Source organism: Sinocyclocheilus anshuiensis, unplaced genomic scaffold (genome assembly GCF_001515605.1).
Source record: "Sinocyclocheilus anshuiensis isolate Anshui unplaced genomic scaffold, SAMN03320099.WGS_v1.1 scaffold487, whole genome shotgun sequence".
NCBI classification, from domain to species: domain Eukaryota; kingdom Metazoa; phylum Chordata; class Actinopteri; order Cypriniformes; family Cyprinidae; genus Sinocyclocheilus; species Sinocyclocheilus anshuiensis.
In genome coordinates, this window is record NW_015548240.1 from 750,437 (window position 1) to 767,835 (window position 17,399).

The 17,399-nt window shown below is 35.9% G+C and overlaps 1 protein-coding gene across 2 annotated transcripts in view; it reads left to right on the plus strand.

Annotated features, from left to right (window-relative positions):
* The window catches only part of LOC107654959 (sodium/calcium exchanger 3-like), a 43,842-nt gene that overhangs the window by 16,367 nt on the left and 10,076 nt on the right, over window positions 1–17,399 (plus strand). For both annotated transcript variants that reach the window (XM_016442309.1, XM_016442310.1), the window contains exon 3: window positions 14,579–14,685. In XM_016442309.1, the coding sequence (XP_016297795.1) occupies window positions 14,579–14,685 (107 nt within the window). The remainder of the gene's footprint in view (window positions 1–14,578; window positions 14,686–17,399) is intronic.

The following is a 17,399-nucleotide window of genomic DNA, read 5'->3' on the forward strand; positions in this document are numbered from 1 at the left end:
TTAAAGAATTTGCCACTGACGATTCAAACGCAAGTTTTGAGCAGTGTAGAGTAGCGCTTGGTGTTTGTCATTTCTCCGATCACATATGCAGACATGGTTTTATGTTTACGTGGCGCGATGCAATGCAACGCATAAATAGACAGTATAAGTCATTATAATCAGTAATTATGTTCCCACTGGATGCAACAAATGCCACGTTTATAATGGGTTTTATTGGTTTTGTCTCGTCGCGCCGGGACACGGCATCACAGTATGGTAAGGGGCGTAACATTTCCGTCACACGCTTGAGGAATTCGGCCAATCACAACGCACTGGATAGCTGGCCAATCAGAGCACACCTCGCTTTTCAGACCGATGAGCTATGTAAAAATCGACGTGTTTCAGAAAGGCAGGGCATAGAGGAGAAACAATAATGTATAGTATGTGGAAAATAATGTGTTTTTTTAACCTTAACCCGCATAAACACATTTCATTACACCAAATACACAAAATAATGTTATTTTTAGCAACATCATATGACCCCTTTAAAGCAAATAATTCTGCATAAGGAGCAGCGTGATTGAACTGACCAAATTTAGACATGAATGCATTATTCCTCTTGTGCTTTAGATAAACACATTTTTTAATTATGCTACTTTTTAATTATAAAAGATACATAAAAAATTAATTAAAAGTTTCATTCAATGTCCACTGGGCTGAAAAATCTCAGGAGGCACAGACAATTTGCTTGTCATTGCAAACTTGCGTGAAGAACAATGCATCCAAACAGCGTGAGTGGTATCGTGTCTAGAAAGTGACACTTCAGCTCGTGTCGTACAGTAAATAGTGATGAAGGTATCATGACAGCCCTAGTACACGAATAGCAGGCACCATTCCTCAGTTACGGTTAAGCCTATGGATTGCTTGCAGAGAGAAAGTTGAGTAAAGGCATCTGCATCTATCATAACCAAGCACCTGCCGTTGCCACCAGCAGGGTTTAAATCACCGGCACCCTAACCAGTGCGCTAACTAACTAGATTATATGGAGCTATCCAGCCTTCTGTTCTGCTTTAAGAAAGGTCAGCAGTCAGCACAGGCATGATATATACAATTTGTCTCTCTCTCTCTTTTGTAGGGGAGTTTTATATCACTGTGACCCCTCTTCACTGACCTTTAACCCTTTGGAGATAGAGACAGTAGATGAGAGACCAGGAAAGAAAGATATTTAGAGAAAAGTTATTCATCAGATGACACTTATAACCTACTAAAGCTGACAGAGTAAAGGAAAGAGCTCAGCCTCTCCGTCTCTTTATATCCATCTCTCCATTTTTCCTGTGCACACTATCATTGTGTTACACACAGTGTGTAAGTGTGAGTGTGTGTGTGTCGGGGATCTCCTTCTCGGCTGGTGCTTGTTATATTCCCATGATGCTGCAGCACGATGCACCAGAATGTACCAGGAACCAATTTTCTCTGTCTCTTTTTCTCTCAAGTATTTTCATTTCAGATCACCAGTAATGGTGTCTTACTGGCCTGCTTTAATCAGCTCTAATTTATTATGCTACTTGTGTTGTTTGGTAGTAATGCTTTTTGTGAGTAAAATAGCTTTATTTGAGCTCATTAATAATTAGGTGTGATTTGAGTTGTTGTAATTTATGATCCTCTGTAATTTGAGTCCACATAGTTTAAGTAGATGAAAGGCAAGTTACTTTATGAACAAGTTTAGACACTGTAGTTTATGAGCTAGTAGCTGTGGTTATAGGCTGGTTGAATTACTAGTTGTAATTTTAGACACTGTAGTTTATGAGTTTGCTGTAAATACAGTTACTGGGAGTTAAGTATTATATTGTGTGTGTATATATTAGGGCTGCCCCCTAATAGTCGACTAATCGTTAGTCGACCAGAAGAGGCTTGGTCGACCAAAATGTTATTAGTCGCTTAGTCGCAGAAAAAAAAAAACCCCACAGGCGTAGTCACGCAGTCAGTGACTAACAGATCGTTAACGGCTAGTCTATGGTAATACAGTACATCGGGCAGGACATCCAAATGCTCGCCTATCATTCATCGACCTCAAATATGGCTTATCATCTGAAATATGTAAGTATTAGCAACTTTACATGGACGCTCAATCTAATGTTAACCAAGAGAAATATGCGCTATTCAAGTGTTTGCGGAAACTGAACAGTAGCGCGCTCACTGCATGACGGAGGTGCCGTGCGCTCACTCTTAAAATACTGGTCATTTTTGCTCATACAGATAAGCAGTTGTGATTGATTATTCATAATTCAGGTTTTTATTTAGCAATGACACATTAAACTGAAAAGTGACATTAAAGACATTTATAATGTTACAAAAGTTTTCCATTTAAAATAAAAAAAGTTTTATTCATCACAAAAATTCTATCAAAGTTTCCACGAAAAAAAATATGAATCAGCACAACTTTTTTCAGCATTGATAATGATAAGAAATGCATTCATGAATAATTTTGAAAAATAATGTGACTGGAAAAATGGATGCTGGGAAAAATTTTATAAATGTATAGTCACAGTCACTAGAGTTAGTTGCTGTAGTCTCTGGAGTTTGTGTGTTAGTAGCTTTAATTATTGTGCCTGTAGTCAGCGTTGAAAGGAATGATGAAAGGAAAGCAACAGTAGAAAGAGGATGTGTATCATTAGCCTTCTCTGATTCTTCTTTGCACTGTTTTTCTGCCTCTCGTATCACCTTGGACTTTCAGACCTTTGTTTTGTTGTTGTAAATTTGCAGTTATAGCAGAGCTCCACTGTGTAATGATGAATCATTTAGAATAGTAAACATTATTCATTTATTATGATGAATTAACAGGTGCTTCTAGAGAATATGTTTTGATTTCTTCATAGAGCACAAACGTGTTTAGGCAAACGTATCAGGAGTAGCTATTACGAAGCGTAATAAGCTGCTGTCATGAGGTCTTTAGGCACGAGGCTTATTGGTAATTGTGTGAAGTTAGAAAGATGTAATGATTGTAATGTAATGATTAGGGATGTAACGATTAACCGCGAGCCGGTTGAAAATCGATTCAAATATGTGACGATTCAAATCGGTTGAGATGCTAAACAAATCGCGATTCATTTAGGGGTAGGAGTTTATATGAATGTATGTCTGAGGGGAACTTACTGTCTTTAGAAAAGTTTAGATAAAATGCAGTGGTTGCCTCTAATTTTAAATGGAAAGAGCACAGACAAAGCCTTAGTTTGTTTATATGAAGAGATTTCTTTTATTTGTGTTACTTATTTATTTGATTTGGGGCTTGTTTTAAAATTTCTATTTAGTTTTGTTATTTACATTTACATTATATTTAAATTTTGTTATTTAGCAGACGCTTTTATCCAACGCGACTTACAAATGAGGACAATTGAAGCAATCAAAACCAACAACAATAAGAGCAATAATATACAAGTGCTATATTAGTATATTATTATAGTGTAATATTTCAATTTCACAAAGAAACATGCAGCATTTTGTCCAAGCAATAATAAAAGGACACATTTAATTTATAATTTGTCTTAAATCTCATTTTGTAAAAAAATAAAAAGCGTGAATCGAATCGAATCGTGAGTTGAGTGAATCGTTACATCCCTAGTAATGATTTTTAGTTCTTCCTGTCAGTGCTGTATGAAAGCCTGTTTCCTGCCAATGAATAAAAAATAAGAAGGGAAATTGTGACCTTTTTATCTCACAATTCTGATCTTTTCTCACATTTCTGTGTTTATATTTGAATATAAAAATTCAGAGAAGAAAAGTTTGAATTGTGAGATATAAGCTTGCAGTTGAGGAAAAAAGTCAACCAACTTTTTTTTTTATTATGTGGCAGAAACAAAAAAGTAAGAATTGCTGGCAGAGCGAGAAAAATTGTGAGAAAAAAATCAAAATGGTGAGATATAAACTCAGAATTGTGAGATGTAAATAGAATTACGAGAAAAAAAGTCAGAATTCTGAGTTTATATTTTGCAGTTCTGTGTTTATATCTCACAATTCTGAACTTTCAGACATGTTCTAATTTATTTATTTATTCCATGGCAGAAATAGGCTTCCATAGCACTTTGCCTATTTATACTAAACAATAATGAGACAATACAGTTTAGAAAAGTTGTACAGCCCAGTCACCAAGCAGTTTTTAACTGACCACCATAATTCTATGTGGTATGTGGAATAGCAGTATTTTAAAACCGTCTATCTTCTACATTTACCGCTACTTTTATTTATAACCTCCAAGATGTCTGACAGAGTTGAGAGAAATTCATGCAAGGATCTAGGATTATATAGAGGGACTGTGCTTGTGTCTGTGTGAATTTGAGTTCGTTTCACTCTTGTTTTACTACATTCACTCCAGACATCAGCTTGAACATCTTAGTGACTCCTGTGAATGGAAAAATCCCTCGTGACAGGAAGAGAGATTGCAGACGAGGAGAGCTGCTTGAATAATAGATTGAACAGCAAAGAGGATGAATATATGATGTAAATCATAAATTATTTTGGATTTCAAAGAATAGTTCATACAAAAGGGAAAGTTCTGTCATCATTTACACACTCAAACCCGTGTGACAAATTCTTTTCCAGTTTTGTGTGAGGAACAAACTGAAATGTAAGTCTTTGAAATATCTGCATTTTTATCAGTATTGGCAATATTGACCTTTGATTATACTTGGTTAAAAGAAGATAAGTGATATTGTCCATACCTAATGTTGAATTATTTATTATGTACTCTTCTGGCCAGGAGGAGCTGCTTGGTGGCATGTTGTTTGTGTATGTGTGTGACTTTCCTCAGGGCTCCAGTTTAATATGTAGGAGTGTAAATTCAGTTTGATCCTAGCACACTTTACTCATCTCTCTCTCTTGAGCCCTATTGGACTGGACTAGTTTTCCCTGAGGAGGTCAGGTAAATTTGTGTTTCGCAGATGACGTACTTTGTGATTTCAATCCTGTCAAAACGTATCTGTGATTTTCTCTCACAAACTTGGTAAAGAGTAAATTACCTGCTGTTTTTGTGTAAACTTTGGAATCCTCTGATAAATGTAATTCTGTCTGCACAGGAATGTCACTGATTGAGGATTATATTGAGATTATATTGTTTCTTTCACCACATGTCTCGTTTATTTTGGTCTTAACTGTTACTGTACGGCTAAGTTTCTCAATTACTAGGAATTTAGACATTTTTGCTAGCATTTCTGCATGGTAAAAAGTATTTTTTAATACTGTTTCAGTCATTCTGTTTCAAAATTTCACGTTTTATTCAGTGCGTTACTTGCCCTTTCTTTGTAACTATTAGAACAATTTACTAGCAATTTGATTGAACATTGTTTCTACACAATTTCAGACCGTGGTTAAGTACTTCTCTAACTAAAAAAGAAAACTAAATCAACAAAAAAAAAAAAGTAAATTAAATCATGGACAGTCTGAGCACAGACTGCTCAGAAGAAAAACTAATTTATCCTCAAAGTAATTAGTTTCTTCTCTATATTATATAGTATACATACTGTAATTTTCTGTTTGATTGTATTTTAAAAGGTATTTTATATCTGTAATGGCAAAGCTGAATTTTCAGTAACCCTTACTTCAGTCTTTAGTGTCTCATGATCCTTCAGAAATCGTTCTAATTGCTGATTTGGTGCTCAGGATTCATTTTTAATTATTATCTGTTGAAAACAGTTGTGCCGCTTAATACTTTTGTGGAAACAAAAGTATTTTGTTGAAAGTTTAAAAGAACTGCATTATTTAAAATAGAAGTCTAATCTGTTGTGACAATGTAAATGTATTTACTGTCACTTTCAATCAATTTAATGCATCCTTGCTTAATAAAAGTTTTAATTTCTTTAAAAAACATACTGACCCCAAATATTTTAAAGGTACTGCTGCTGTTTACAATTGTTGTAAGCTTTAACCGAGGTCACAGTCAAGACTGAAGTATGTGGCACACATTCATCAACGAGTTTCATTGAGTTTCTGACCACTGAACCGTTATAATTAACATACACAAAAAGAGATGGAGGAGCCCTTGGAATTCCCTTTGTAATCTAAGACAGTTCGAGTGAACACCGGCAGTAACATTACAGACAGGGATCTATCAATGGAATGATTACAGCACTCTCCACCGTGAATCAGAATCCCATCCGAGAGTCCCTCTACAGCCATTTTGCACAGAGGAATTGCTGATTAAGAACATGCTTAAATAACGAACACACTGTGGCTGCAGTGAATCATTGTGTGGATCAAACCAGTGGCGCACTGGAATATTTCCCTGGGTACCGTGTCGGGGTTCAAGGATCCAATCTCTGCATGATAAAGCTCAATTCAAAAGTTTGGGGTCGGTACGTTTTTTAAAAAGTTTTTGAAAGAAGTCTCTTCTGCTCACCAAGGATGCATTTATTTGATCAAACATATTATTACAATTTAAAGGGATAGTTCACTCAAAAATGAAAATTCTGTCATTTATTACTCCCCCTCATGTCCTCCCAAACCTGTAAGACCTTCGTTCATCTTCGGAACACAAATTAAGATATTTTTGATGAAATCTGAGAGCTTTCTGACCCTGCATAGACAGTAATGTAACTGACACAGGTCCAGAAAGGTAATAAGGACATGGCTAAAATAGTCCATGTGACATCAGTATTTTTTTATGAAGCTACGAGAATACTTTTTGTGCGCAAAAAAACAAAAATAATGTCTTTATTCAACAATTCTTCTTCCCTGTTACCTTCTTCCACCATTATCGAGAGTAGGGGTGCGACTATAAATTGATTCATGGATCAATTCTGGCATTTTCTGAATGCATCGCGGTTCTCTCTGGAATCAATTCTGAGCTTAGTTTTTAACAGAAAATGGCACTCTAGGCTAGTTTTTAAACGCACACTCAAATGCTCACGAAGAAGAGCACTTGTGTGTTCGGCTGAGTAATGTAAGAGGTTAAATGTACTAGCACCTCAGCTTTTATACTTTTCTGACACGAGATTAAAGTAAACACAGCCCACTGTGAACACTCTTGTAATTCACTTCAACCTTTAAGAACTTTATGAATGATTATTTTAGGTTCAAGTGGTGTGTAAGGAAGTGGACGCGAGCAGCGGCTGTTTCTAAAGCACGCAGTGCCATCTGCTGTTAAAAACTAAACTCAGAAACGATTCCAGAGAGAATCGCGATGTATTCAGAAAATCACAGAATTGATCCACAAATCAATTTATCATCGCACCCCTAATCGAGAGTACATTTTTGGGTGAACTATCCTTTTAAAATAACTGTTTTCCATTTTTTTTTTTTTTTTTTAAGATTTATTTTTGCCGTTTTTGCCTTTTATTAATAGGATAGTAGTGAGACAGGAAGCGAAGTTGGAGAGAGAGGGGGGATGGGATCGGGAAAGGTCCGCAAGCCGGGACTCGAACACAGGATGCCCGAAGCGCAATGGCGCTACATGTCAACGCGCTGCCCACGAGGCTATCGGTGACGACACTGTTTTCCATTTTAATATGATTTATATAATCCTTTCAATCAATTTAAACCATGTATCACACTGCAGTTCTAGCCACTGGTGAGTAACCATTTTATTAGCTTGCCGGTTAATTAGAGGGTAATACTCACAGTTGAGTACAGAAGTGGCCCCATCTGAGTCTCAGAGTCACGCTAGCAGCTAGCTAAGCATGTTATTAGCGCCACTAGCGCTGACCACCCTGGGGTACGAGGTTCCGGTCTATTGTTAATAGCCACCAGTGGAGTGTTGCCTGAGGTGAGCTCCAGGAAACTACACTAACAAGAGTAAGTTATCTTATATAGACTTTTTCACACACAAATGTGTGTGTTAGCATACAGAATCAAGAAAGTATCTGGCAAGGCTAAAGTGTGTGTGTGTATGGGGAGCCAGAGCTTTGCTCCTTTTCAGCTGAAGGAAGCTATGTCTCCTTGGCAACCACAGAGAACACGAGCTCGCAGGCATGTGTGTGTGTGCACAGTGTGTGTTTGTGTTTGCGTTGAGTCAAATTAGTCTGTGAACGTGTATCTCTGGTTGTGTGTGTATTTGCCCATCAGTGCAGACATGCATGCACTCACACACACACACACACACACACCCTTTTCACTGCAGGGTTTATTTTTAGCACGTGTCTCTTATATAATCAGGGTGACACTGGAGAGAACATAGACTCTCTCTCCTCTCCTTCCTCCTCACTCTTGATTTGGATATCTGTGTGTGCGTGTGTGTGTTGTACGCAGATGAGACAGAGGTTTTCTTAGTTGCGTATTTCTGGTGCAGTAATGATGCTCAAGAGTGTCTCTGTGCCTACAGGTCTGAATTACTGAATGTAGACGAAAAGATGCTGCATAAACACAACCAATATGCACAGAACTCCTCACAGACACACAACACTACTCGATTCGCACAGAGAGCGCGTGGGAGAGAGTATTAGTTTTAAATGAAATTGATGTCCATCAATCAGCTCAGGGCCTGATGATAATTCACTTCAGCAGTGTTGTTGTTGTTAACTGAAAATAAACTGTTAAAATAATCAATTGAAAATTACTTTCAGTAATTGAAATAAAGTCTGTATTTATATATTCTGTGGAAGGCGTAGGACCAAGAAATGTTCGTCCAATCAAAATGCTCAGAACGAGTGTTTTGATTGACTTTCCTACCTGCCTGTCAACATGTATTTGCATACCTCTGCGCACCTGGTTTGCACAGACAGGTTTTTTTAAAACCTTTTTCCCCACTCTCTCTTCCTTCATCCATTTTATCCTTTCTTTTCTTTTTTTTAGCTTCTCCATTTGCTCCTACTTTCTTCTTTTTCCCTCTCTGTAGATCTCTGCCAACATGAGGAGTTAAGGAGCCTCAACTGTATTTTCAGATGAACCCTTGATTAGCTTGTTCAGGTGCGTTTGATTAGCGACGGCACTAAACTCTGCGGGAAAATAGATCTATGTGTGCGCTGAAATATCTCCGGTTTTGATTTGTATGAATAAATGAATTAAGAAATTCGAACACAATGTCTCACCGCTTATCATGGGCACAGCTGTTTAGGGCAGAAATTCTCATTAACATGAGCAAGATTTTATCATTCGTTGTTGTATCACGCTTGGTTAGGACATGGTGTAAAACTGTGTTCAGACAGGGAGTAAAAATGTATTTTTTTATGATGTATGCAACTAAAACCCATGTGTTTTTTTTTTTTTTTCTGAAAAGCAATCAAAAAGTATATGAATTCTAAAATTTGCCAATCCACATCTCATCTGTTGTCTATGTGGTTTATATGATTAAAAACAATGTTTTGAAAATGTTCTTTAGTCTAAATAGTCGTCATATTTCAGGTGTTTTTTCTGTTTGTCTGTCAGGAAACCGTATTACTGTAATGCAGCGGTTCTCAATTCCAGTCCTCGCCAGCCATATTTCAGCCAATTCATTTATTTCCACTCACATGTGGCATTCACTATGTATGAATGGTGATTGAGTGAATGAGTAATTGTTCTTGAAAACAGTATATGCATCAATGTAAATGCATGTTCCTCATTCTTTCCACTATGACTACTACTACTATATTGTCTCTTGGCATTGTGACTTGACTTTATCCAAGATAAATATACCAGATATTGTCTACACAGTTTGCTCCAGTTTTATTACTTGCAAAATGAGTGTATGAAATGAGTGCAGAAGGATTGGGGCAGTGTGAACAAAGCTTTTGAGATCAGAGCATCATTCTCTAATATTGATACCATTAGTAGTCAGGTCTACTAAGAAATATATTGATTGTATGTTTTGTCAGTGTGACAGAAATAACAAACCTGTATAATTTAGTAAATACTGTGTAAAAAAAATAAAAATAAAAAATTCAGAAATTGTTCTGCATGTGTGTTCACTATTTGTAAATGAAATAGTGTGGTATTATACCAGGCCACCATGCATTTTAATATTTCGGCATTGGACTGTCGACCATCAGAAAATTTGTATTGGTTGACCACTGAGGTTAACTAATGTTTACTTTAAGGGATTGTATGGACACTTTAAGTTAATGGTCTTAATTGTTTAAACAATATTGGAAGCTAAAATTGTTAAATTCAAATCCACTTGTAACATTCAAGTGCTAGTACTTTGTAGGATGGCAGGGAGCAAAAGCAGCAAGCGCCTGGAGTTGTTATGGCAACCAGATACATTCCAAGCAGATTTGCTGATAGATGTTCTAGAATGAAGGTATCGGCAAAGCAACTTGCAGTGGCAATGAAACAGCTCTGCAGTGTGATTCTGTTGAAAATCACGAACGATGCCAGAGAACGTAGACAGCTGAAACTTGGAGGTATTTATGCTTTTTAGTGCATTGTCAAGACATCAGCACACACCTTGTGAAACTGGCATCGTCTCGAGTAAATCCTAGATCACACTTTGGAATGCAGCGGTCCGTGAAAGTGTGTTTCAGGCTTAAGATTCCATTTAGTTCCCAGAATGGTAAAAGAACAGAGGAGGAATGTTGTCTTTTCTGATTTCGAGCACACGTGCAAGGTTTAGATTAATTTGTGGTAAGCTCAGGCAGTCTGCCGAGTCACTACAGCTCGGAGCAGGTGGAGGAGCAACTGTAGGGATTTTTTTCACTATACAGAAATAAATTTTGTTTACTGTATGTCCTTTACTTTTAGCCCTGCACACTCAAACACATACATACACATATACACATGTGTCTTGGTCCAGGCAAATGGATATAAGACTATTAACCACAGCACATGTGCCATTCCTTTTATGCAGCACTTTATTAACTTTATTTTTAAATATAAGATAATATAAGAAATATCTCTATACATTCTTTACCAGTCTGGTCAAAATCAGCATACACAATGGCAAGAAAACAGAATGTCTAGCAGAATTGAAATAAAGAGCTAGTAAAACTTACTTAATTTTAATATTTGGAATTTTTTTTTTTCCTGGTATGATACTGATTTCTGTAATTTTATAAACCCAGGATGTAATGTAATATCTTTGAAATGTCTTTGTTTTCAAAGGATTTAGAGACCTATGTGAATAGAAAACTGGGTTGTATGATAGAAATTTGTGTATTAAATGTGCTTTTTTATTTTCAGAATGACATTTAAGCTATTTGCATACCAAATTTCTTACATTTTATAAATGACTTTAAATTATACATAAACCTTTTGGAACAAATTATAAACTAAAAGCATTGAACATGTAATATTGTAAAAGATGGGAAGTTAAAGTTTACCCTTACTTTATTTAATGACATTTTGATATAAAAATATTTTATAATTATTAGATCAGCGTAAAATCATAAAAGCTTCTGTTGTTATTTTCTTACAAAAAGCTATTATAAGGCATTGAAGGACTTGGAATATAAGTCATACAGACCTCTTTTATTGTATGTATGATTTTTTTCTTAAAGAAATAATACTTTTATTCAGCAAGGATGCATTAAATTGATAAAAAGTACAAAAGATTTGTATTATAAAAGATATGTTCTTTTGAACTTTTTTATTCATCAAAGAATCTTGGAAAAGATGTATCACAGTTTTCCACAAAAGTATTAAGCTGCACAACTGTTTTCAACATTGATAATACCAAATCAGCATATAAGAATAATTTCTGAAGGATCATGTGACACTGAAGACTGAAGTAATGGCTGCTGAAAATTCAGCTAATTGTACAGTTCCTTTAAGACATGATGGAGACACCAAAATGTACTGTATGGTAGGAATGACCTACATCAGATTACAGACCAAACACGCAGCCCTGTCACAGTCTCTTATTGTGTGTGTGTGTGTGTGTGTGTGTGTGTGTGTGTGTGTGTATGTGTGCGTATGTGCATTGCTCTCTTCGCTGTGTGAGAGTGAGTGAGAGAGAGGCTGAGGATGTTTTGAGTATAATGTGTTCGCTAATGGAGGGGGAAACAGGGCAGAGCAGAAGGGAATGAGAACATGAGTATGTTAGACTGAAAGACATATTAGAGAGAGATGAAGCGGCGTGGGTCTGCGGACAGCTGTACTGTGAGTAACTGATCCGAATGGAGGGAGGGGGATGTTCACAGGTCAAACACGCGCATATACACACACACACACAGAAACTCTCATTGAAACAGGTGTTACTCACGGTCACTGAGAAACCAGGTCTGCGGACAGCTGTACTGTGAGTAACTGATCCGAATGGAGGGAGGGGGATGTTCACAGGTCAAACACGCGCATATACACACACACACACAGAAACTCTCATTGAAACAGCTGAAACAGGTGTTACTCACAGTCACAGAGAAACCAGGTCAACATCAATCACATGCTGAGTTATAAATACACACACACATGCTGAAAATTTAGCAGTGAAAGAGTGACAGTGTGAGACAGAAATGGATGTTACAGATAAGAGGTGTTAAGAGATAGATTCTTTAAATAAACACTCATGTAGGCTGATCAACAATTTGACAATGTTGCTAGCTAAGATACCAACTACTCTATAAGGAAATGAGCTAAGCTACTGTATGGTGAAAGCTAGCCTTTAGAGAATTAGCTTGCTATACTTTATAATTCTTCATATAATTTAATCTAATACTGTATATGTTTATTGAAGAACCAAAATATCTACAAAATACAGCAGAAATTGCATTGGCTGTTTTTATCTATGTATATAAACTACCATTCAAATTTTGGTATCGTTAACATTTTTTTATGTTTTTGAAGTCTCCTCAACAAGGCTGCATTTATTTGATCAAAGATACAGTAAAACAGTACTATTGTGAATTATTATTCATGTTTTCCATTTTAATATATATTAAAACGTAATATATTCCTGTGATGCAAAGCTGAATTTTCAGCAGCTATTACTCTTGTCTTCAGTGACACGTGATCCTTCAGAAATCATTCTAATATGCTGATTTGGTGCTCAATAAACATTCTTATTATTATCTAACAGTTGCGTTAATAATTTTGTGGAAACCGTGATAATTTTTTTTTTTTTTAGAATTCTTCAGTGAATTAAGATGTTATTAGGAATCTTTTATTTGAAATATAAAACTTATGTAAGATTAATAAGCATCTTAAGTCTCAATAAGTAATAATTTCTTTAAAAAAATATTACTAAGCCCAAACTTTTGAACTGCAGTGTGTGTATGTTTTTACCTGTAGTCTTTCACAAGCTTCACGTGCAGTTGTTGAACCTAAATACTTTCTTCATAGCTGTGAATGCATTTGCACTGGTTTTGTTTCAGTTGACTGTATGCTCAAAAGAGTGATTCATTTGCAAATTGGGCACCGTTAATTCTGATTCTAATCTCTAATCTTGACTGCTGAGATATTGTCAGAATGAAACACATTTGTCAACAGTACAGCTACCTATAATTCTACTTAATAAAACAAATTTGCAACTGTAAAACTACATGATTTCAAGTAGCAGTGTTGCAACCTCACTGTTGAAAAAATTTATTAAAATATTAACTTTATTTATTTATTTATTCTTCTTATTATTAATGTATTATTTGTAACAATGCTACAAACAGTTGAAACCCATATACCTCCATATTTTATCTTGCCAGCAAACTTGATTGATGGTACAAGACAGCTAGCGGAATGAATCATAGAAAGATGATATAGTGTGTTTGCATCATAGACATATAAATACCTAGACGCCTCATTGGCCGCTTTGAGCCGTTGCTGCGATACGTCAACGCGTCCGCCATGTTTGTGAGGGCAAGACTGCCTTAAAAACAAATGGAGGTAAACGGAGGCGCTGCGTTTTTTTCTGGATAAAAACACAATAACATTTAAATTTATCAACCGATTTCAGAGGTTTGTGATCTACATGGAGTTAAAAATAACTCTGCCTCCAGTTATTTAGTTAGGCTTGGAAAATTATTAATTTTCGTAAGAAATTGTGAAAGAAATTAATAGTAAATTCTAAAGCAAAATAAATAATCATTAAATGTAGTTTTATAATAGTATTGTGTAATAATTATTAAACAAAGTAAGAAACAAGTAAGGGGGTGGTTAGAATATGAGCAGGGTAATTCTGGCCATTCATTCAGGGCTATTCTGGGTTGTAACTAGTACTAATACAACATTAGGCTGTGGAAGTATAGCCTACTCTCTTGGAAATGCAGAGAACAGGCTTTCTTCAGCTTTCCTTAGGGCTTGCGTTGTCCTGTTTGCAATTGGCTAAAAAGGAAAAAATATATATATATAATAAGTCCACAGATTTATGATAAACTATGAAATCCTTATAATCAAGTGATGATAAACTTACTCTTTGTAAATAAGTAACGTTAGTGAAATTAAAGAGAGATGCTTTAGCTCCATCCCTAATCCTGACAGTCTGGCATTGTCTTGTCAAAGGGCGCACTGTACATATTGTGCTCATAACACCATTTACTTTATGATATAAACTACAATATAAAGTTAAAACTTAAGAATTCATTTAAACTTTGATTTCATATAAAGTCTCAGCTTTCACAGCTTACTAGCGATATCGCTAGCTATTAATAGTCTGACACTCTATGGTTTGCATGACCTGTTTGACCTCTGACCTCAGGACAGCTCACTGACCCCTCACTTGATCAGTGACCCCTGATGTTGTGTTTCTCTCTCTCTCTTCCTCCCTCAGTAAAACCATACAGGTAAAAATCATCGATGATGAGGAGTATGAAAAAAACAAAAACTTCTATCTGGAGCTAGCAGAACCACGCATGGTGGACATGAGCCTTCAGAAAGGTAAAACACACACACACACAATGTACAAACCGAAAGATCACATCCTGTGACCATCGTCCTCTTTTGCTATTCATTTAATCTATTCACTCATTTCTAAATTCATTTCCATTCATCCAGTGGCTCTTTATGAGGTCATGTTTTATGTCTTCAATGTTGCGTCTTGTTGTTTGAGATTCACTATATAATACATTCACATACAGTACCTTTCAAAAGTTTGGAGTCAGTAAGATTTTTTTTTTAAAGAAATTAATACTTTTATTCAGCTAGGGTGCATTGAGTTGATCAAAAGTCACAGTAAATTCTGTTTTTCTCTAGTCATCAAAGAATCGTTGTCATCAAAGAAAATATATCACAGTTTTCAGAAAAATATTAAGCAGCACAGCTGTTTTCAACATTGATAATTATAGGAAATGTTTCTCAAGCACCAAATGATTTCTGATGGATCATGTGACTCTGAAAACTGGAATAACGACATTACAGGAATAAATAAAATTCTAAAATCTATCAAATAGAAAACAGTTATTTTAAAATGTAATATTATTTCACAATATTACTGTATGTTCGATCCAATAAATGCAGCTTTGTGGACCAATAGAGACTTATTTCAAATACATTAAAAAATGTATTATTCCAAACTTTTGAATGGTGGTGTACATCTGCTTTCACTGTATTATGCAATTTTTCTGACTCTATGAATGGATGCTACCAGTAGAGGGCACCTTGGATGACCCCATCGGTTCAAATAGAGCCAGTATAAAGAAATGGACTAGTCATAGAAAAATAAATGAGAAAAAATGTTTTGCCTACTTTTAGCTGAAGAAGCAACACTTTTAAACAATTTTTGTCAGATTTTATTTTTTATATACATTATTGAAACAAGGTAGAGCCCTGCACGGGCCTCAAATATAGGCCCGGCCCTGGCCCGATACGCTCAGGCCCTAGCCCGACCCCGGCCAGACAGCTTATCAGAATTACCGGCCTGAGCCCGTCTTTTTCCCCACCTTCTCCCAAAACAGCTTACTACTGTTTCCGCTATTAAAATAGTTCAGTTTTGTATGTAATGTCAAAGTGATTATATTTCGTCATTATGTTTGATCAATTTAGCCTTCTCAAATCATCACGACTTGCCTAAAATAAAATTTATATATATAAAACAGTTCAAGCATATCGTAATGTAAGTTTAAATGTTTAACCTAAATGTGCGCTATTAGACGCATATCTAATCGTTTGTGCAGAGAGCTAAAGCGCTTTCAGGACATGGAGGTGCCGGCGCGATCACTTGCATTGGAAACAACTTAAAATATGCCGTAATTTTTGCTCATAAAGGTAGGAGTAATATATCACTCGGAACTGTAAAGGGTCTACTTTAATTTGTGTGCACATACAATATCAACAAAACGTTGTGCTTTTATAAAATAAAGGATACAGGATGCGCTTTCTGCAATTTCGGCCAGGAGCGCTTCACAATGATGAACCGAAACTCAGCGAATACTTGCCTCATAGACTTGCTAAATATATATATAGAAAGCTTTAAATTACTACTTTAAAACTAAATAATTAAAATCAAAAACAAAAACTCTTTTTACGGATTTTATAAAATCTGTAAATATGCATTTCTCTGTAAAGGCGCGTCCATTGAGGAGATGGCGAGTCAGGATCATCTTTGCGACACAGACTCAGAAAACACTAATTTATTAATAAATAATTCAAATATCTCCTTACTATTTCCCCCAGACACATTCATGGTTACTTTTGCTGGGGCTTTGAGACACGCTTTAGACTATTGCATGCATTTTTTGCTGTCATGTGCAAAGATATGTTAAGATTCTACACTCAGGGTTCCCACGCTTTTTGAAAGTACTTGAATTTCAGGCATATGGATTCAAGGCCTGGAAAGTACTTGAAAACAAACATAGGTCCTTAAAAGTGCTTGAAAAAGAAAATATTTTGTATAAAATAAAAGTAAATTGTATTTGAATATTGAATATTTGAATATTACCAGTACTGACTTCAATGGATTTCATTAAATTCCTTTGAAAACAACTGCTCAAAACGGAGTAAATTTATGAAACCTACACATTCAAAACGTTATTACTCTGAAATTTTTAATGTAAATGTTAAGTGTAAGTGGTGAAATGTTAAGTAATGTAAGGTCTTTCATGACACTACATATGCTGGGGTGTGAATTTGATAGGTGCTTGATATAAAATAAATGGTGCTTTAAAAAGTCCTTGAAAGTCCTTGAATCTGGTGTTCATGAAAGAGTGGGAACCCTGTACACTGCACATGACCAATTGACTCACTGTTTGCCGTGGTAATCAAATCAAAACTCTTCCAAAATGCAGCTTTTCCCGAAGCACTGGGAACTAGTAACTCCCCATGCTCCAACTTCTCCCTGATGCTCTGCATGGTCAACTGTCACCTGTATGCTAATTCGTGCGTATACACGTTGCGTATTGCGTAGCCGATGTATAATATTTATAATATAATCAATAAAACAATATTTCATACAGTAGTGTGCTCTGCGCGTATATGGGCACAATAAAAGGAGTGAAGCTAAAAGAGCCCAAGTCCGACCCGAGCCCGATCTGTAAAAAAAAAATAAAAAAGGACCCACTGGGCACAGCTCTTAAACTGACTCATCTCCAACTCACACAAGAAATGCTGCCATGACGTTTTTTTATTGTTTTAGAAATGGCAATGTTACTGTCTTT